Source organism: Lethenteron reissneri, chromosome 16 (genome assembly GCF_015708825.2).
Source record: "Lethenteron reissneri isolate LAM-NWPU_2019-01 chromosome 16, ASM1570882v1, whole genome shotgun sequence".
In the NCBI taxonomy this organism is placed as follows: Eukaryota; Metazoa; Chordata; class Hyperoartia; order Petromyzontiformes; family Petromyzontidae; genus Lethenteron; species Lethenteron reissneri.
In genome coordinates, this window is record NC_083794.1 from 7,463,510 (window position 1) to 7,484,987 (window position 21,478).

A 21,478-nucleotide genomic window follows, 5' to 3' on the forward strand; every position below is an offset into this window, starting at 1 on the left:
GTGTAGTTAGGGAATGTTTGCACAATCGGTCGACTATCATTAATTAGCTTTTTATGATTGCAGTGCCATGTCTCTTACTGTTAAAGCTTGAATTTTATTATATTAATTTAACACATTTCATCGCTTTAATTCAAGTATATTCTTAATGTATTTTTTAATAATTAATTTCAAGTACAAATTTAGATGTGAAAACAGAACATACGAAGGTGACAGCTAAGAGGGTGTGGTTTCTGAAGTCATTCACTTACACCTGCATTATATGCAAATGCATTTGCTTGAAACTAAATCTTCAAAGATAGATTATAATTTTAAAATGACGAAAGTGACAGACATTAGGCTGTCGGTTGGGGCTTTAGCCCCATTTTTTCGGGGCAAAACTCTCAAACTGTTTAAAACCATAGTTTCAAAATATTTGTTTCTGGAGGTTTTGAAAGGTGCTGATTCCCAAGATAAAATCAGACTTTATTGATGCCATTTTAAATGACCAGACACTTTAAAGCATGCATCCAAAACAATGAGATTGTTCTTTAAAAAAAAGCAAACATTGCATTTTATTGATGGCATTATTTCAGCTTAATGGCAACACATCAAAGTGGACAATAAATATGTAACTGCATACATGTGCTCAAAGTATCTTAAAAAGAAGGCAACTCGTACATAAACAACTCAATTACCATCAACAATATCAAACTCTGCACCTATACCATAATACTGCTCACCCATATCCAGACAAGCTTTTCCAAGCTCAGCGCTAATAAATTCATTGCTGTTCGTGTCTCTGTGGCAATCCCTTGGGAAGCTTATCTTGATTGCTGGGCAAGGCTGGACTCATTTTGACAAGTTGTGCTATCAGCAGCAGGCATCTCAGCACATGTGCAAGAGTCTGAAAGCAGCTTGGGAAAGCTGCTGTTTTGTCCACTGCTGACCATAAAATGTTGAGTGTCACCGGCGAAGGCTTGCGAGAGTTAACATTTAAACTTCGTTTAAAGAGTGGTCACTCCATCTCTGCTGCTGCCCCCACTGTCAAACGCATCTCTCTGCACTGCTCACTCCATCTTTTCAAGTCGAGGCTGAAGACCTCTGATGATTCATCATTGATCAGTCCCACTTGGATGAATGCCTCCTCAAGCTACACCCATCTTTCACGGTCTTGCGATGCAGCGATCCATCTAGCACCTGTACAAGAGCTGATTTCGTATCTCCTTCATGGAAACCCTCTGGAAGTTCCATCCCTTTATACTTGTCCAAATGTTTTGATCAGCACTGAAATCACTTTCCACAGCTTGGCTTTCTCCATAACTCTACATCACTTTTTATGGAACGAAAATTCATCATCCCTTTCCCCACAATATACTAACATGCACGTGTCGGCATTTTGTACGTCGTCTTGAGGTGTGGTCACATTTAGACACTCGTGTTTGTTGCCCAATGTTTGCTTTTAATAATAAAGTGTTCGTCCCCACAAGCCAGCCTTTACAGAAACCTATCGGGATCATTCATGTCAAGGCTGTTGCACTATTTTTCTGGACAGAAAAGTAAGTTCCCTAAACAACAAAACATTTTCAAACTGCACCAAAAGCAGACTTCATACACCGGCAGCTCAAACCGCTGGTTAACTACCGTACACCTGCACATCTGCAGAGTCATGCTGTAGTAGATTTGGAGAGAGCGTTGTCTTGGTAAGGTCACGTGTGTGCCTTGTGTGGCTTATAAACGTTAGCACCCTGCCCGGACGAAGAATAAGAAATCGTGATTCCAGTTTTATGTTGCAGAGAAAACACTTAAAAACTCGTTTCGTGCATTCTGTTGTGGATATGGATGCAGAGAGTGACCTGGACAGAGAAGATGATCAATTAAGAGATCTTGAATGACATCAACAAAAAGAACAATGGAAGTTCCTCGGAAGGAGAAAGAAGACACCATTCGACGTATTTATGTACTATGTTGAACTTCTTTCGCACCGTACGTGTCCAACCGTACCAATCTGAGGTGCCCTTGCATTCAACCCGTGCCCTCGCAATCTCCGAGGGCACGGGGGTTGATGAAGACGTCGTCGAATGAAGAATGGAGGGGAACACGAACAAAGAAGATTGCCGAGGACTGGGATGTGGGGAGGAACTAAAGGAGGGATTTGTGGGCATGGGGCCAGATAAGTGCGGAGAAGCCAAAGGTTAAGGCAGAGCACCAAATAATAAACTTAGTTAAAGCATCGAGTGACTCCTACCAGAATTCAGATTAGTCTGTCCATCATGAAAGAATTAAATTTCGACTTTACCTGTAATGCTCTACAAGCCACCATTATCAGTCCTGCGCTATCGTCACGAACGTTTAGTATTTAAGTTGCAGCCCTCTATGCCACTGGCACTGCAGGCCGCTTGTACACAGTTATGAACACAGGAGTGAGAGGAAACACGTGTATAATTCATACGACACCCAGGACTCACACGACCACTAATCTTGTATCACAAGTAGCATGATCTAAAAACTGTAAACCTTCAACGTTGTAACATGCGTGAATCGTGACATTTCCCACAAAAGTGTAAGTGTAAAAAGACATGTTTAGTGCTTAAGAGGCTGTGCTTTCACTTTTACTTTTTTATCTTTTCCTTTTAATATGAAATATTTGAATGTGGTTAAATATCAACAATCAATGTCAAGCTGATATTCACCACATTCATAATTTCGAGTTATTACGCGCTGCACAGTGTTTGCTTACTCGCGACGGAAGATAACGACTCCCAAGGCGCGATGAACCCCAGGACAAGCGGGGAAGGCAACAGCCATGTGGGTGAGCTGCTGCCAAATTCCCTCCACCCCAAGCTCTGCGGTCCTTTATATATGAAGGTGTTCTCAGCCAATTCATGAGGTTTTTTTTTATGTGGGAGGAAACCGGAGCACCCAAAGCCCACGAATGCGAGGGGGCAACGCTGTATACCACACATAGGGAACAGGTGGGGTCCTCTACTTATGAATATTGGACTTACGAACTTTCAGAGATACAAACAAACCTGTCCCGTATGTCATGTAGATGCCACATGAACAACCAGTGGCGTCTACATCTGCAGAACATGAAGAACCGGTGGCATCTACAAGAGATTATACAACTTTTAAAGCCATTCCCCGTGTTTAGCGTACATGCTGTTCAACATGTTTGGAATCGACAGAAGTAAAGTTGGACTTACGAACAAATCGACATACGAACAGACCTCTGGAACCGAACTCGTTCCTAAGTCTGTGATAAATCAATCTATACCTCATCATGAACCTGTTTGAAATGATGCATCACATATCCCTTTAGATGTACCTGTGTCTCTATTTAAATAGTGACTGGGTATGTAGTTACACAAAATAGCTTTTTGGAGTTGTCCACTTTGAAACAAACAAAACGCACAGAAACACTTTAATTAGCAATCAGCAAAAAAAAAAACATCGTTAGCAAATGTATAGCCAACACGTGACTGGCATTGACTTATGATAGTTGCCTCAACACAAAGACAATTCGACAAATAATTAATCTCCACTCCAATACTTCGCGTTTGCTACGACGGCACGGTTATGTCTCACCTCGGGGGATAACAAACCGCATGGAGGTTACAACAACAAAAATCCACAATCTTCAAACTTTTCTCATAGAAAACAGGGGGGGGGGGGGGCAGATTCATAGAAAATGAAAAATATTCCCCTAAACGTCTCCGCAATGCACACACGTTTACCATGCCATAATGGAAGAGTGATAGTTACATAAAGGGCATTTGAACCTTCATTGTTACACACACACACGCAGACTTTTTTACGCTTGAGTAGCAAAAACTATAACTGTCCTGTGTTGTCGGGCACTGCTAAAGTCTGTAAAATTGAGGCACCCTTAAGTAAATGCATTGTTATTATTTAATAATTGCTAACACGTCACAACGACCAAAGATATTCAACCATCAATTCAAAAACATTTATTTTTCCCCCCTCTTTACTTTTATTCCACAATCTGTTCCCGATGCGCGATAAAAATGAGTTCCAAAATAAAAGTTGCAAAAAGAATATGACAATGCCTTTTGCATATGTCGCCGGTGTAGGCTTACCTGTAATGAATCGCACGTATAATTGTGCACTCTACACCATATGGGAACCTATTTTGTATTATATTTCACAGCTGTCATAGCTAGGGGTAAGCCAGGTGCGTTCTTTTATTTTAAGGAAAGTCAATGGTGTTCAGGGGGTTAGGACCAGAGGTCGCAACCGGGTACCCGATACCCGTACCCTACCCGATACCCGGCTACCCGTACCCGGCCGGGTACGGGTACGGGTAGGCCGTGAGTCACTGGTGAGTAACCGTTTGTCACTCATTTCGGGTAGGGTACTGGTACGGGTAGGGAACGGGTACCCGGCACGGGTACGGGTACCCATTTGCGACCCTGGTGCGGCCGGGTACGGGTACGGGTAAGGAATCAAAACCCGTTTGCGACCTCTGGTTAGGACCCAGAGCCCCACGTGCGCTGCAGAGTACAGGGCACACCCCCAATAAAAATGTTGGCGAATTCCGTTCTGAGAGATTGAGCTGCGGCGTTGTGACGTGGAGGGCATGTTTGGTCATTATTGCGGATACGCAATTTTAATGCCCTTCGGAAGAACACTTTGAAATAAAGTTTTTCCAATTCACGAACCTCTTGGGTGCTCGGCTGTTGTGGAGTTGCCAACGCCTCAGGAGGACGGAACAACAACGCGGAGCATCTACTCATCGTCTTCGAATTGTATTATTTTTATTGTCTATTTAGCTGACTTCGTTAGGATTCGCGAGAGGAGAGGGGCAGGGTGGACCAGGCTACACATATCTGGTTGGAAAATACTTGGCAGTGGTTATTTTAAAACCAGGACTCAGCGTGCAGGTTTAATTGTTTAGTTCAAGTGCAGAATAAAACCTATCAATCTAAAGTATGAGTAAAGAAAAAAAAAATACTCACGGTACCAGTTATATCTCCGATGGTCAACACGAGGTCGATTCTTTCCATTGGGAGAGTACATTTTCACACTTTAAAACCGTAAATAACTAAATTATATAACCACGAGTAGAATTTTTTTTAAACAGCATGTCTGCGTGAGAAAGTTACCTCTTGGGCATTGATTTGTTGTCTTTGCCTCTGTAGACCAAGGCTTGTGTGCGATGTCAGGCCAGTTGACTTACTGTAAAAGTCCTTCGAAGGAAAAACGACCTCCGTATTAAAGTTCAAGTCCAAGGACTCTTGTCCTCAGCCTCCCAAACACCAGGACAACAAATCTGAGCAACGCAGAGCAAGTGGTTCTAAACTCAGGTCAGACACCACCATTCATATCCTCATGGACAACGCGTAGTCTTTAAGGCAAGGCCACAACTTTCAGCTCTGATCGGCCTTCTCTCTCGCTCGCTCAGCTGCACGTCCTGCCACCGCCGCCCTCTTCCCAAGCTTCCTCGCTCTCTTCTACAAACGGCAGTGCTGTTAGTTTCCAAGTTCAAGTAGGAGAAGACAAGAAACCAGACGGCTGCGGGCTGGCCTTCACCGGCGGCGCGTGCTACTTGCTGGAGAACGCTTTGGCGGGCGTCTCCGACTCGGACGACTGCCGCACGTCGGTCCAGGCCTGGCGCGTGCTCTGCAGTGCCCGTGTCTTCTCCTGGTCCACCTCCACGTAGTCGACGCGGCTCTCGGAGGGCACCACGGCCACCATCACCGTCGACTTTTGCTGCGGGGAACGCGAAGGCGAGCGTGAACGAAGGTTGAACCGCGACGATGGACAAACACGGAGCTCTATTCCACCACCGAGCATCCAAGAACCAGATTATAGGCTCGTACTGCTGTGGCAAAGAGGTTATAGGTAAAGGTGCAGCATGCAATACTTGATCACGCAATTGCTGGCAGAAGAGACTCTCTATGGAGGATATCTCGGCCTAATCTTCTATGCTGGCCAGATGTCTTCGAAAGGGATGCTGCTATGGCTGGCTTTACAATATAAAAAAAATCACAGCCCTTTGTACATTTTTTGGCGAGCCATCAAACAAAGACGGTCACTGCATCGCGCGCTTTCAGGTGCGCTTCTGCGGCCGTCTGAAACCCTCTTCCGATATTAGGAAGCAACTGGAGCTATGCACTTTTAAATCTAGATTGAAAACGTATTTCTTTAGAACTGCTTTTTGTGTGTAATTATTTGTCCTTCCCCCGCACCTCCGATGAGCACGGTTGGCTACGTACGGTGCGAAAGAAGTTAAAAATACGTACATCCAATACACTACTAGATGAAGGCCTCTCCATGCCATTTATGGGGGATTTTTTGACCACACTTCACCATGCTGATCAGTGCAAACTAGTGAATGGGGGAGCCAGGACCAGTTAAAATATCACACATATCCAAGATTCAAACTCAGGATGCAAACTCTTAGTTCTTTCGGTAAAGTCTCGTAGGTAAAAAATTAAATTAAATTAATAAAAATAAAACAATAATAATAATAAAATAATGATTGTTATTGCTTTATTTTTATTAATTTTAATTTCATTTTTTACCTACGTGACTTTACCGAAAGAACTAAAAGTATGAATCCTTGCAGTCACGAAAGCTTCAAATCTAGAACTCAGGATGCAAGTTCGTAGCGCAATTCTGCTAACCACTCCGCCACGACTCCATCCCCCTTACCTTGCGTGGAGGATTCGGTGACGTGCTCCGCTGTAGGTCCAAGGCCAGGTATTCCACCTTCTTCATTCCGGAACAGGGAGCAATTCCATCAGTTGGAGGAGCACACACCACTGCAGCCTTTGAACCCTGTGCGACACCACAATCAAATGCAAAGACACACGCATGTCAGACTAAATCAACACTGCATTGTGTGCTTTGCTGGCAAATTGGAGCATTAACGCAGAGCAGCAGCGGCGGCAGTGTTCTTCACTTTTACAGCAAACAAATCGATGCCGAGAGATCACAATTGGACACACTCTCACCACTTAACCGTCTCCACGGACGCACTGCCCTTCAAAAAAAAAATCCCCCAATTTTCTTTGAACGAAATGTTGCACTGCACGTGAGCCATCGATGATTGCAAACATTATGCCGTGCCAAAATTCCCCAGTGCTCGGCCTTCAGCGAAGCAACATAGCAGCATCACGACCGGGGTGGGGGTGGGGGGGGACTTGAGTGCGACGAACTGCAAGGTTTTGGCCGTACTGTAGGAACCAAAGTGGGCGCTTAATATTACGCACTCATTAAGCCTCAACGAGGGTCTCTCGCTGGGTTCTTTGCAGGACAGCGATTTTCAACTGTCAGTATTAATGCCACAGGTGACATGTTGCACGTTCTAGATTCGAAGCTTTCGTGACTGCAGGAATCCATACTCTTTGGTTCTTTCGGGAAAGTCACGTAGGTATGATGATTGATTGTGTTGCGATCGAAATGTTATGATTTATTTTATTTTATACCTACGTGACTTTACCGAAAGAACCAAAAAGTATGTTGCACGTTCTCTCACGGAATTTTGCTGAATATCCCCCCCCCCCCAAAAAAAATTGTAAAAATGCCACTCATCTGAAATTATTGTATTTTAAATAATGGCAGGATTATTAGGATAATACTATTTATTCAATATACCATGCTTTAGTATTTTGACATACTGGAGGAAACCAAAGTTCCTTGATAAATCCTAAATAAAAGTAGACAATAACAATAATAGCAGTGAAGAAATCTACTTGCTGTTCTCCCTCCTACATTTGCCTCCTTCCATTGTAGGCGAGTGCCTTATGAAGGGGAAATGTTTGCATGATCTTCTATTTTCGCATGATGCACCAAAAATAACCTCACAAACATTTTTCCAGTTTGTGTATGTATGCACACGAGCAACAGGAATGCAAGAGAGACAGAACGAGGAGCGTATAATCAAGGAAGTAAGTGGCCTTGTGTAGGACACGTCACTAGATGGGACAATGGTTGGTGGCCAAGACGAATTACAGAATGGCAGTCAAAGGAGCGAATGTGCCTGACCATGACATCCACGTGGAAGAAGGAGTGATGAAATTCGCTCGTGTCCAGGTGCCAGGTGGATTGTTGCATTGTGACACCGTGAGAGATGGCAACAGATTGGAGAAAGGCCTTCATTCAGCAGCGAATATATCTCAGCTGATGATAATATAGCATCGGAGTGTGTGGGTGACGTGCGTGTGTAAGTGTGTGGTTAAGCATGCTTCGCTACGAATCCAGTGACCCGAGTTCGATTCCCGCTCACGGCCAATACCAGTGACGATTATCTTAACCGGTCCTGGGGCTCCCCCGGTCGACTCAGCCTCAAATGAGTACCTGGTGTGGTGTGTAAACATCGCCAATGGGGAGACAGCGGCGTGGTGCTGGTCACCCACCCCCCTCGTGTGCCGTTCCGGCCTTTATAGGTGCTCGCTAGCAGCACTTGCCCCAACAGCCTGTGAAGGCTATAACTAGGGGATCTTCGTCATTGTCAGTGTGCTGGGCATTACCGCGCTGGGCATGTTATCCGACGGCTGGTTTGGCCGCATGGGCACGTAGTTCTCCTCGCTGTCCTGCGAGTCCGAGCTGGACGTGGTGCTGTGGGTGGAGGGCGGCCGCGGGCGCGGGCTCGAGGAGAAGCGGAACGTGCTGCTCGAAAAAACACGCGTGCACCACAACACACAAACAAGCATAAAGATCCCCCCGTATAGCCTTGACGGACTGGCGGGGCAAGTGCTGTTAACGAGCACCTATCAAGGCTGGCGCGTCACACGAGGGGGTGGGTGGCCAACACCACGCGCGGCCGCCTTTGTCTCCCCAAGTGGCGATGTTTACACACCGCACCAGGTACTTATTTGAGGCGGAGTCGACCTAAGGGAGGCCCAAGACCGGTTCAGATAATCATCACTGGTGTTGGCCGTGAGCGAGAATCAAACTCGGGTCACCAGGTTCGTAGCGCAGGGCGCTAACCACAATGCCACTGCTCCCCACACACACGCACAGACATGCGTTGAACACGCAAGCACACGTCGTACACGCACATTCATGCAGGAGCTTCCAGGAAACGCGTCATCTCCAGGACGCTCCGAGCAGACACACACACACACGTACTATGGCCGAGCAGTAGAGCGTTTTGCTTTTGTTGTGGAGCTTCATGATTTGAGCACATTGCAGGCATATTAAGCACAACAAATAAATCTGCCTTCATAGTCGACGTCAATGATCCCATGACATAATTCGAAAATACTAAGTCACGTGTGCTTGCGTCACGGTCAAAATTTGGCAAATTTAATAATGACCCACAAATGACCTCATTACACAATTGGGTAAAAGAACATAACATCACCCCCTACTGGTTGACAATACCCGTGCGTAAGTTAGCATCTTATCGATAGCCCTAGACTATAAGAATATAAGAATGAAGAGTAAATGTACTAATCATCATTGTTATCATAACAATGCTCTGCTGTGCCGATCGGAATCAGCGTCGTTGAACGTACTCTGGCCGAGAGAAGCTCTTGGATTCCGGGGAGTGAATTGGAGCCACCATGCACAGATCTGGCAGATCCACAGGCGGAGGCTTGACTGCAACATAGAAGACACAGGGCACTGTGACGAGCGTTACAACTTCTCTTTCATCCCAAGAGATGTTGATGAATGAAAGCTACGATGCATTGAATATTGCATGCCGAAGCTCAGTCCGATGCATGCATAAGATATCTGGAATTGATGCGTGTGAATATTTATAACACAATCACTCTCGAGTCTCCGTGAACAGCTCCTTTTGTTAAAGTCTGTGTGGGTGTAACATGATAAATGAAACGTGTTAATAAAAGATTGGCCGTGCTGATTAAATAAGTAACTGTAAAAGATACAGAAAATGTAAGAAATAACGTTTCTCAACTTTTAAGAGGGAAAATCCCCAGAGCATTTACGAGTATAAAATTATTTTCAAAAATAATTTCAATTATCCAACCATGGTATCACCACCATCGCTAGAGCTCCAGACATAACGACGAGGCGTTAAACTGCTCCAAATAATCGACTGAACAAAGTGCCAACTTCAGCTCCCCACAGTGTGGATCAGCAGGTTAAGCCACACGCATCACCAACGTTGCAAATACTGGAGGAATTCGATAAGCTATAAAGCTCTTTTTCACAATGTCCAGTAGGGACAGGTCAAAACGTTACAACAACAAACACTACAAAACAAGATAGGAGTGAAAAGTATGGGAAACAGTAAGCAAATCACTTAACAAAGTATACAAATAAAACGAAACTATTTTTTATCTTACCAAAGGTCTAGCCCAGGGGTCGGCAACCAAAATAACAAGAAGAGCCATTTCTTTCCAATTCGGTACAAAATTCAGTATTTCAAGAGCCGCAATGCATCTATGTACATACGTACATATCGTTAAGAAACAGCCCGTAAAGAGCTGCATGCGGCTCCGGAGCCGTAGGTTGCCGACCCCTGGTCTAGCCCACTGAGCTATTAGCTTCTGTTTCAGAAGCGACCAGGCCACAAATGATATTTCAACAAAGTGGCTCATCTTGTGGAAATTTACAGCAGCAAAACAATCTACGCAACCGAAGCGCACGTTTCGCCGCGCAAACCAAGCTGCGGCTTCCATCAGCGTACTCCGGCGTTCGTCCAAGCAAGTCACCTTTCCTGTCGGGCTTGAGCTCGCGGTTGACGGGCGGGCGCTGCATGGAGAGCACGGGACTCGACGAGCTGGCCGCCCTCTGCTGCTGGGGACTGGGGACGATGCTGGGCAGGGGCCGCAGCTGGAGAGGCGGCGTCATCGTCGGCGTGCCGCGGGGATGGTGCTTCAGCGACGGGGAATTCCTGCCCAGCGGCGACTGCTGCTGCTGCTGCACGTGAGCCGGCGGGGTCGCTGTGCGTTGGTTCGGGATCGTGGAAGCGGGACGCTGGGGCAGCGCCGTCGGTGGGGGCGGCACCCGGCGAGGAAGCGTGGAGGAGAGGCCGGGAGGGAGCGAGGCCGACGAGCCCGCGGACGACGACGAGGACGACGAGGAGGAGGACGGCGTCGCGGAGCGAAAGCCCGTGTGCACCGGCGGAGGGACCTTCGCACCCAGCGACGCGCTCACCTCCCCCAGCCCGGGGCTCATGGGAATGTAGTTGTCGTGTGGCGAGTCGAGCAGCGGGGCGGCGAGCAGGGGCGAGGGGGCGACCCCGTTGTCGCGGGCGGTGCGGGGGGGAGTGGGCGAGCTCCCGCTCATCGCCACGTAGTTGTCCTCCGAGTCCGAGTCGTCGTCTGCCGGATATTTACTCTGCGAGGGAGGGGGGGATGGGGGGGGGGCGATGTGAATATCGCTGCTGGATACTCCGGTGTCCGAGAGCTGCGTGTAAAACGAAGTGTGCTTGTGCCGCTGTTTCATCACCGACCTCAGCTGGGTCGGCAAATGTGGTGACGTCTCTGGGCAACAGATCTGAAACACAATTCATTGACAAGTGTTATTTCATGATGACAACGACTGCGACGATGATGACAGTAATAATTTACTTCACTTTGGCTATTCGCTGTCGAATGAAGTGCTCCCCATGCTCATCAATTCAAACTTACTTGCTCGTCAAATAGGAAATTGAGCAGCGTTCATCTCCACTGGCCCCCTTGAAAATTATTCCACGTTCCCATGGCAGGGGCCAGTCTCCATGGAGTGAACACTTTTGACATCCAACACATTGGTACTTCATAATAGAGGTTGGAACTTCCTTTTAATTGCGGGTATATTCAGTAACCATGAATACTACGCGCCGTCCGCTTCATAGCGGGCGTTAAGAATACCGTGACGTCATTCAAAATAAGAGTTGGCCATATATGCCGTCGTCATGGTGTAAATTTGGAAATTTTTCTAATTACACAATTGGGTAAAACCACGTCGCAACATTGCACCCCTACTGCCAAAATTTACACGTCTGTGAAATAGAGAGGGCATTTGTGAGTGCCCTGTGCTCGAAGAAATCTCCTCGACTATCATTATTACGATTGTGAACAAGGCTTCGAGTCTCACCGCGGTTGCCCCCGGCACGGTGCGCGCGCATGTTCTCCATCACGGAGATGGTGTGGCTCCTCTGAGTCGCAGTGCCCATCGGCAGCGCCGGGGCCACCGACGGGAAGGCGTCTCCGTCCGACGCCACCCTGTGACCCCGCGGGTCGGACGAGTAGCCCGACGAGGAGGACGAGGAGGACGTGGACTTGGGCGGGCGCGGCGGGGGGGTGTGGAAGCGCGACGGAGGCCCCACGCCGTTGGAGGAGAAGGAGGCGGCCGAGTGGTGGGACGCCACGTTGTCATTGCAGTCAGTCTCCGAGCAGCCCTTCCACTGTTGCTCCGAACACGCGCGGCTTTGGCGTGCAAAAGTATGGGGGGGGGGGGGCGGGGGGCACACACAGACTGCACTGTGAGCCACAAAACTCTAAGGCGTTTGTTTTTTCATTTTTTTCCAGAAAGTATTCTGAAAACGGTTGAAAGACAAAATCTGATCTTGGCTCGAGCCCTTGTTTGTTTGATGGTGGAGAGAAACAGCAACATTTTTCTCCCACAATTGCACTCCATTTTTCTCCCCACTGATCGTACGATATGGAACTTTGTCCATGACGGCCACCAGTGCCTCGACAGAATTAAACTGTTTCCATCAGAGAAATTCCCCTGCCTGATAACCTCAGGGCGGTTCTGCTACGACTGTTTGCTCTTTCGCATGCCCGGTGAATAAACTGAAGCTGCCGTGTATTGTTTGTTTTTACATCTATCAATTATGGTAATTATTTGCTTTATTTTTTTATTCACGGGTTAGTGAATATACCATCAGCCTATGAACGAAGGGGAGTGCTTATTTCACATCATGACCTCTCGAAGAGAATGCAGTAGTCCATGGAATAAATTCACCACCATCTAGGTGGCTAAGCTGGCAGGGCTCAGTGAGCAAATGTGCACATTGATCACCTCCAGTGAAGTGTACAGCTTTGAACGGGGGTGACAATTGGACATTGAGCTACCCCCCTCCACCGCACCTCACCCCCCTAAGGTTTGTAGGATCACGTGATAATGGAAACAGTTTAGTTTCTTCGCCTTTGCTCGTTAAAATTCCCAGCCATCTCCCGGGTCTATACTCGTGTTCATATTCTGTAGGGGGATAAAAAATAAATAAGACTCGAAGAAGTTACAACAACAAGAACAGGTCGTGATGCACTTGAAATTTATAGAATGTCCATGAATGTAAAAATAAAAATCATTAAAGAACTAGAAATTAGACTTCGCTTTGAGCGAGGTTGATAACACACGCTGGACAGCGCAAAGGTATTATCGTACTTTTTTCATCCGTCTAACCCTCCCCGTAAGTCCACCAAGGTATTGGAGGCAGACATTGTATCGGGATTTGAGAGTCCCAAGGTGGCCGGCAAAATCTCGGCTGTAGTTGTTTTGAAGGTCACTCAAGCTATTAATTATTTTGCCAAAAACTTGTTATACCAACATTCGACCACAGTTCAAACAGATGTCTAATTATAATTACTTTGTGATGGACACACGTTACTCATAACACACCATTATAATTAAACATTTCAATGTTAAATGCAATTTCAGGAAATAGGTTTGAAATGGAAAATAATGAATAATTTAAACACTTTTTTTATCAAGGATCACAATAGTTGTTTTTACTCATTGGAGGGGGCTGGCCTTTTAACGACACCATTTTACAAATAATTTCACAACTCCACATAAAGAACCAACCACACAGTTATTAAATGAGAGAAGCAACAGCAGCAACAACCAGGAATTGAAAGAGACCAAACGAGAAACAAAGATTGGTCGGAAAAAGACTGCAAATAACGATGAAGCTGGAGCCAGTGACACCACGAGTCAGATCGGCTTAGCCGGAAACCACCGCTGAGACAACAGCGCAACACCATCAGCAGGCAGCGGACGAGGGACAAACACACGCTTCAAGGCCACCGGGATATAGAAAAACAAGTCTGCATTTCAGGCTGGTAGCGTGTTTTCCCGTCAAGCGGCCGGGAAGCGTTTGCACTGAGACACGGATGGTAAGGCTGCACACACGACAACAAATAGCAGCTTGTAAATTTGGAGAGCACACTCCAAAATCAAATAACATGACATACCAAGTGGGTTTTCGTGGTCGTGCTGTCTTTATAGATTTTCCGATGCGTTTTTGGGTCATGCCACGTATTCATCTTCTTGGTTCTTTCGGTAAAGTCACGTAGAAGGGAAATAATCAAATAATAAAAATTCAACATAATAAAATAATTTTCACGACGTTTCGGCCACAATGCAAGCAGCCATCCTCAGGTGAAGACAGACCTGTTCTTCACCCGAGCATCATCCTCAGACAGACCTGTTCTTCACCTGAGGATGGCTGCTTGCGTTGTGACCGAAACATCGTGAGAATTCTTTTATTGTTTTATTTTTATTATTTTATTATTTCCCTTCTACGTGACTTTACCGAAAGAACCAAGAAGATGAATCCCTGCAGTCACGAAAGCTTTAAATCGAAAAATTCCTCTAGAGCAGTTTGGAGTGAAGATCTCATAGGTAATGACTCAAGTTGCAGTTTATTCTTAGGTTTTTTCGGTAAAGTCACGTAGGTAAAAAAATAAATAATAATAATAAAATAATGGAAATAACATTATTATTTTATTCTTTATTAGAAATAATATTATTTCTATTATTTATTTTTATTATTTATTTTTACCTACGTGACTTTACCGGAAAAACCCAAGAGTATGAGTCCCTGCAGTCACGAAAGCTTTAAATCGAAAAATTCCTCTAGAGCAGTTTGGAGTGAAGATCCACGTATTGTTTGGGCACGATGCCCGACGTTTCGCTTCAGGTGCTGGGAGCATCTCGAATTCCTGAAGAAGCTCCCAGTACATGGCGTGACAACGTGGCAAGAAACATGCGGCACAACCCAAAAAACGCAACAGACCTTAGGGAACCAATTATGGAATCCTTAAAATTCAACAATTTCCTGAGTGCACGGCACAAACAGGGAAACACGCTCCCGCCACAAACTGCAACCAGTTACTCTTTGGTTCTTTCGGTAAAGTCCCGTATAAAGATAAAATAATAAATTAAATAATAGCATACGACGTTTCGATTGCAACATAAGCAATCATCATCAGGTATAAAAGAAATAGCAACAAAAATCTAACCAGAAAACTATAGACAGACATATAAGCAGACAGATATCACAAAGATACATAGAGAGAGAACACACATCGGCACACTGTGATATCTGTCTGCTTATATGTCTGTCTATAGTTTTCTAGTTAGATTTTTGTTGCTATTTCTTTTATACCTGATGACGATTGCTTGTGTTGCAATCGAAACGTCGTCGTATGCTATTATTTAATTTATTATTTTATCTTTATATGTGACTTTACCGAAAGAACCAAAGAGTAATTCCTGCAGTCACGAAAGCTACAAATTAAGATTGCAGCCAGTTAGTAACCCAGGTTTTTCTGGAGGCCCTGGTAAATCGTCGAGTTTTATGAAAGCCCACGGATTGTGAAGCGAACGAGCACCAGTTGGACGGAGACACGGAAGCGAGCCACAAGCCAGCGGCGACCTCGCAACTCACTCTGCTTGCCCCTCGGGGGTTTTGGTTACAAAATCTTCCAGCAGAAGGTAATCGTCTTCCTCCTCTTCCTCCTCCTCACTATCTGACGCCCCATCCGGATTGGCACGTGCGACGCTGATTCATTTCGAGGGGGTTATACGGGCAAAGACTTACTCAACAAAACATGCAGTTTGACAGCAAATGAAAAGCAATCGCTGGATATAACCAGCCAAAGTTTAAGCCGCGTACAGGGGGATGATAAATTACATTCCGTTCAGAGTCGCTGTGCAGAAAGTGAAACAGGTAATGAAAGTAGGGCAAATTTCCCTTGAAAATATGATGTCCAATGAATGTTTAATAATTTGTAATAAAGACTTGAAATAATTTGCATTGCAAGCAGTTGTGATAATGTATCAAATGAGATGCCAAATAATTACACGTAAAATGTAGCAGAGTGCACTCAGATGAACTTGTTAAAATATGTGCATATGAAATAATTGTACGTGAAAAACTAGATATTAAATGCACCACTCACATGTGAAATTGAAAAAAACGAAATGCACTTAAATAAACTCGGCGCGTACGGCTCTCGTGTAGAATTTAACTTGTGTAAATCCACCGGAATGACGATGACGCGTTAATGTACTCATTAAAGTCATTAGCGCAGCTCTCAATTATGTTGCCTTATCGCACAATGCAACGAGGCAGGTTTTCTCCGCTAACGAGCGATCGTACAATGAGGCCCTTGGCCTCGAGCATTGATGACGCACATTTCAGATTCAACAAAAGTTACAAAATGCTGGATAACTGCATGAACAAAAGAACTGCAGATGACATACGTGTTTGTCTGTACCACTGTAGCCACCAACCAGCCATGAACATTAATTAAGCCAAGTTACACAATTAAAACCAATTGGCGCATTCGTCAGGCCTGTGATTATGGGATTAATGCTTGGATGTTTACGTAGGGTTAATGCTAAGCTGATAATTCACCGCCATAACACCACCATCCCCAGACAGTTGAAAATTTTAATTTCAATATTTTTTCTCCAACTTCCACTATCTCGTTTGTATTTAATCGATGCATCAAAGCATCGCTACCTGTCCAAATAATGCCTCATTGTTCCTATTGAATTCAAGAAAATGTACGCAGTAGAGTTTGGAAAATACTCTCCTGTAGTAAGAATTTGACTGAATGTTTATGAGCGAATTCAGCACTCACAAGATCACAGGCAGCAAAGCCTTGGAAGAGGCAGAATAGAAAGTGGTGGGGCTTCCCCAAATCATTGCACTTATTACAATTCGTTAAACTCATTACAATTAGTGACACACTAATGAATAATTTAAAAGAATTGGGTCGTCAATTATATGGTTCAGGAATAACTCAATTACTCAATTATATTGTAACAATTATGTAAACATTGCAATTAATTCAATTGCCATGTTATGGTCTTAACAGCCTCAACCAAAATGTCAAGGATTAGTAATACGCTTGTAACTCCAAATTTCTTAAATGAAAAAGTCATCCAAACATGTCGCAATATTAAAAAGATTCGGCTCATCAAACAAATTTGGTGAGCTAAACCCGAATGATCTGAGCTGTGGTAATTGAGTTAAAATTGATTTCGAGCATCACCACGTTTCAACTTGAGACAGCGAAAAGTTCCCTGCCACGTGTTTTTTACAAAGCTGGGAATGTACGACGTGTGTTGGATACACTTTTAGATAACCTTGTGCAGCAAACTGCAAGCAATGCCCACTACAAAGCAAAACAGGTAAAAACATCAACTTCACAGATGCGTGACGAACATGAAAAAAACAAATGTTTTGCTTTGTGATGAACCTTGATAATAATGTGTGTATGACTTGAGTCATGGGGGTAAAATAAATCTCGTCGTGAAATGACTTCAGCCAGCAGTGGATCGCATCGACTCAGGGAATGAGCCTTCGAAGCAGGCTAACGGAATGACCTCCTGGACATCTGTGGAAAAGAGCTTCATAGCTCCTCGGATTCCTCCAGGATAAATCAAGATCCTGACTTCTGGAGTCACTCCTGCTGACATTGTTTCAGCCCATACTGTACTATGGCTCCTTCATTCTCTGTAATTCTTTGTCCATAATCCCAGTGGTGGCTCCTGCAAAATCTCTCAGGGGGGGCAAATGTCTGGATGATTGATAAGGATAAGGTCCACCCATGCAATGGATAAATTAACAGCTTAAGCATGTAAAGGCAACTTCACTTCTTTAATATTAATGAAAAATAAAGTGACTCTTACAATACATCTTGTTTGTTTCTATACTCACTATTAATACAATCCACTCAAGTTTCTTTTATTAAAGATTCCACTAGGTGGCGACAAATTATATTGTTGTATGAAACGTGCTTACGTATGATGACGTAAGCACGTTAGGGCGAGCCCTCCCGGGAGCCATAGAGAATGCATTGGAGCGCCCCCGTTCGAAAAAAAACATCTTTGAATGTAAGTCTATGGGGCCACTCGGGGCGATTCTCAGCCGGAGTGAAATCGCCCAAAAAGAGGCGGTACTCCACAGAACGTGACATGACGCTGATTGGACTATATCCAGAGGCACAGTGACGGCGAGCGTGACTCTGTGGTTGAATGACATTGGTGGTGCGTCGCCCAATCGCCCTAATGAAGAAACCGCCCCTGCATAATCCACTATAACATAAAAGCTCAAATAAAACTGCTTTATTTTACCAAGTAAGGTCCAGTAAACTGTATAGACACGCAAACTCCAAATATCGAAATCACGACCATCCTGTATACCAGGCGAGGTAGTTAACATCTCCTAGCTACCGTGATGATGATGAGAGAGAGAGAGACGCAGACTCCAAATATAGAGCAGGCGTCAGGGTCGGGATCGAAACCACAACCTCCTGTAGACCAGTATTCATGAAAACCTTTTGTCAATACACTGCTGGATGAATGCCTTCCCACGGCGTGTTGATCATCGAGTCCCATAATTCATCACGCTGGTTAGTGCGAGTGGGGGAATGGGAGGGTCAGAATCAGTTCAGATATTACTCGCCACTGATGTTTAGTTGTGGCCAGGAATCAAACTTCCAGTTGTTAGTTTCACGATGTAGTATGATGACCACCGTGCAAGTGCTCCACCGCGCGTCCGATACACTGACACCATTCAGCCATCAACATGGGCCAAGGCAAATTAAGCGACAACGTCAATTCAAGAAAAGGGTTTTGTTTGGTTTTCGGTGTTTGGACCGAGACCATAAACCAACAACCACAGTTAATAACCCAATTTTAACCGTAAGTGTTTCTGATCTGACACGGACATAATGAGCCCTCCGAGCCACCTGGCCACCTCAGGCCCCTACTAAAATAGTTTAACAAGTTGCGGTTATTGAGTTAGATTGCTTTAGATCTCTGTCAGCTTCAGCTTGGACAACGAAACGTTCCTTATCCTGATACACTGCTCTCAACGCTGTCGTTGGTTTATTTAGAGAGGCTGCTGGGATACTGGGTTTGAATCTAGGCTGCTACTTGTGATTAAACCAGTTTCTAAAGTTAGATGGTCTCAGCACAGTCACCAATGGCTGCACAAAATAACATCACATCACATTTGTTCTGTTTTTAATTTGTATACATTCCAGCGCTGAGAATTGTAATATCATCATCTGTTGCGTGACGAACGTTACTCTCATATTCTGCACGGGTGGGAAAGTACTGCCCTCTACTGTGTGCACCAGAGGTTAGTTGAAGAAGGGATCTCAGAGGTAGCTTTGTCATATCCACTTCCGTGGACTGTTTTCTAATACACAAAGGGTTTGCACCGCTCTCCAAGAGATGCGGATGGATTCTTAGTCTCGAGACCGGACAATGATATAACAACCATTATAAAATCGGGTGGGGGGCGGGGGAAACGGAAATATCGTTGTGACTCTCATCACCACTTATACCCCAGGATGCAGTAAGACACGGGCAAAACAAACTAGAGAGAGCGAGAGAAATGGACTCTGCCGCACCTGCGCTTGGCCGTCTCAAACTCCGTGAGGCACAGGTAGTCGCTCTGGTCGTCGTCGCTTCCTGCGCAGCCGCGCGGCGGTGGCGGCACGGCCGTAGGCCACCGGTCCCCACGGGCCCCGCCGGCGAGGGGCACCGGCACGGGCTGCGGGGCGTACATGGGCGGCAGGGACCCCGAGAAGGCCGACGACGATGACGACGGCGGCGGCCCGTGGGAGGAGAAGCCCTGCCGCTGCGGCAGCAGCCGAGGCTGGGACGTGAGCAGCGACGGCGGCGGCGGACCGCCCAGGTGGTGGCCGTGGGGGCCCAAGCCGGACGGCGCTGCCATCGGGTGCTGCACCTTCACCACGTCTGCACACCAAAGCAGCGGGGGGGAGGGGGGGGGAAGAGTTTGTTAGGCACACCTAGGGGCTTCCCTTGCAAAGTTAGAAGTCAATTAGTTCATGAGAATCGCAGTTTAAACTGTTAATTGATGAGCATTGTGTCCAGTGAATAGGTAACAAAGCTACGGGTCCAGCCCTGAAATGACTTGTACTCGCCACTACTGCTCGAGGATATGTTGGCCTACTCTTCTACGCTGGCATTGGCAGTCACGAGTACCTACACACTTTACCCCACTGTCACAACAGGCTGAAGTAGGGACATAACCCATCGTGGGGGAGGGACGGGATGGGAATGGACCAGTTATGAACAGAGAACCAATTCCATAAAAGCCTTGCCTCGATGTCTTTCTAATATTAGCCACATTCTCTATCAAAGCTCCCAGTTTTTAAAAGGAGACATCAATGGTCAACGCAGCTGTGCGCGAGCAGCTGTTTGCGGTCTGTGTTTTGTGCACGTGTGTGGAACTTAACTTCCACCCCCTGATCCCTCCTCCAGACGCCACAACAGCATTTTAAGACAGAGTGGCATTTAGTCGCACGACAAATGCAGATGGTTTTGCGCTGTGTAGTGTAATGTGTTTCTGTCGTCAATTTGGAAACATCATTTGTTACGGTTATAGTCAAGAAACTTGACGACGACGACTTATCGATGAAGTACTGGCCACAGAAGGGCATTCGAGAAGCAGCCTGCATGAAGTGTGTGAGCCAAGCGGAGACAGAACCGTTACATTTGACCGTCCCGTGAGGAATAGGACGGATTCCAGCTACGCAGGATGTCATGACAATGTAATTCATAAAAAATATTGTAACTTAACGTGAATGCAGATATTACTGGGAGAATATATTGTACGGGCCAATCCAAGCGGAAGTGGGGGCTTCAACAGCAACATTCAAAACAAAACAAGATAAATCCCAATCATAAGGGACTAGCAATCAACCGCGCGCCTCAATAAAGACAAGCTGTGGAAAATATAGATAAGGGGCCAACACGACCACACAGGAAGGTGTTCAGCATCCTCAGTAAGCAAGGGTGTGCCCTCCCCCCTCCCCCCCCTTCTTACACGGTCCCCGAGTTTTGAATTACAACTCTGCTCGGCATTCGTTCGTTGGATTAAAGAAAACATTTTTTGCACAAACAAGAAGCGGCGGGTGCAGGAAGGCCGCGTTTGTCACGCCCTCGCAATGCAAACGACGCGGCGACCCGATCCTCGGGCTCAATCTTCCGGCGCGGCACACGGGAAGCGGCGGCAAAATCGATTGTGGCGGACCTCGGGCGGCCGCCTATGAATAGACGTCCGCGCGCGGCAAACAGGAAAGCGTGCGAGCAGCAACACGCGCACGCGGGAAGAGGCGAGGCAACATCTGGGCCGGCCGACGACCCCCCAACCCTCCCTCCTCCTCGGCCAGGAAACTGATTTGTGCATCACGAGACGAGTCGCCGCCGATGATGATGATGATACACGATGATGATACACGATGATGATACACGATGATGATACACGGTTTCAAGGGAATCGGTGAGCGCCGTGCCG

The 21,478-nt window shown here is 46.0% G+C and overlaps 1 protein-coding gene across 3 annotated transcripts in view; it reads right to left on the bottom strand.

Moving 5' to 3' along the window:
* Nucleotides 1-520: 520 nt before the first annotated feature.
* The window catches only part of GAB1 (GRB2 associated binding protein 1), a 115,148-nt gene continuing 94,190 nt past the window's right edge, over nucleotides 521-21,478 (bottom strand). For 2 of the 3 annotated variants that reach the window (XM_061552264.1, XM_061552266.1), the window contains exons 4-12: nucleotides 19,566-19,914; nucleotides 15,581-15,694; nucleotides 11,998-12,329; nucleotides 11,372-11,415; nucleotides 10,629-11,256; nucleotides 9,465-9,549; nucleotides 8,475-8,613; nucleotides 6,655-6,780; nucleotides 521-5,709 (exon numbers count right to left, since the gene is read on the bottom strand). In XM_061552264.1, coding sequence (XP_061408248.1) covers nucleotides 5,542-5,709; nucleotides 6,655-6,780; nucleotides 8,475-8,613; nucleotides 9,465-9,549; nucleotides 10,629-11,256; nucleotides 11,372-11,415; nucleotides 11,998-12,329; nucleotides 15,581-15,694; nucleotides 19,566-19,914 — 1,985 coding nt within the window. In that variant the 3' untranslated portion in view covers nucleotides 521-5,541. The remainder of the gene's footprint in view (nucleotides 5,710-6,654; nucleotides 6,781-8,474; nucleotides 8,614-9,464; nucleotides 9,550-10,628; nucleotides 11,257-11,371; nucleotides 11,416-11,997; nucleotides 12,330-15,580; nucleotides 15,695-19,565; nucleotides 19,915-21,478) is intronic. The other variant, XM_061552265.1, reaches the window with a different exon arrangement.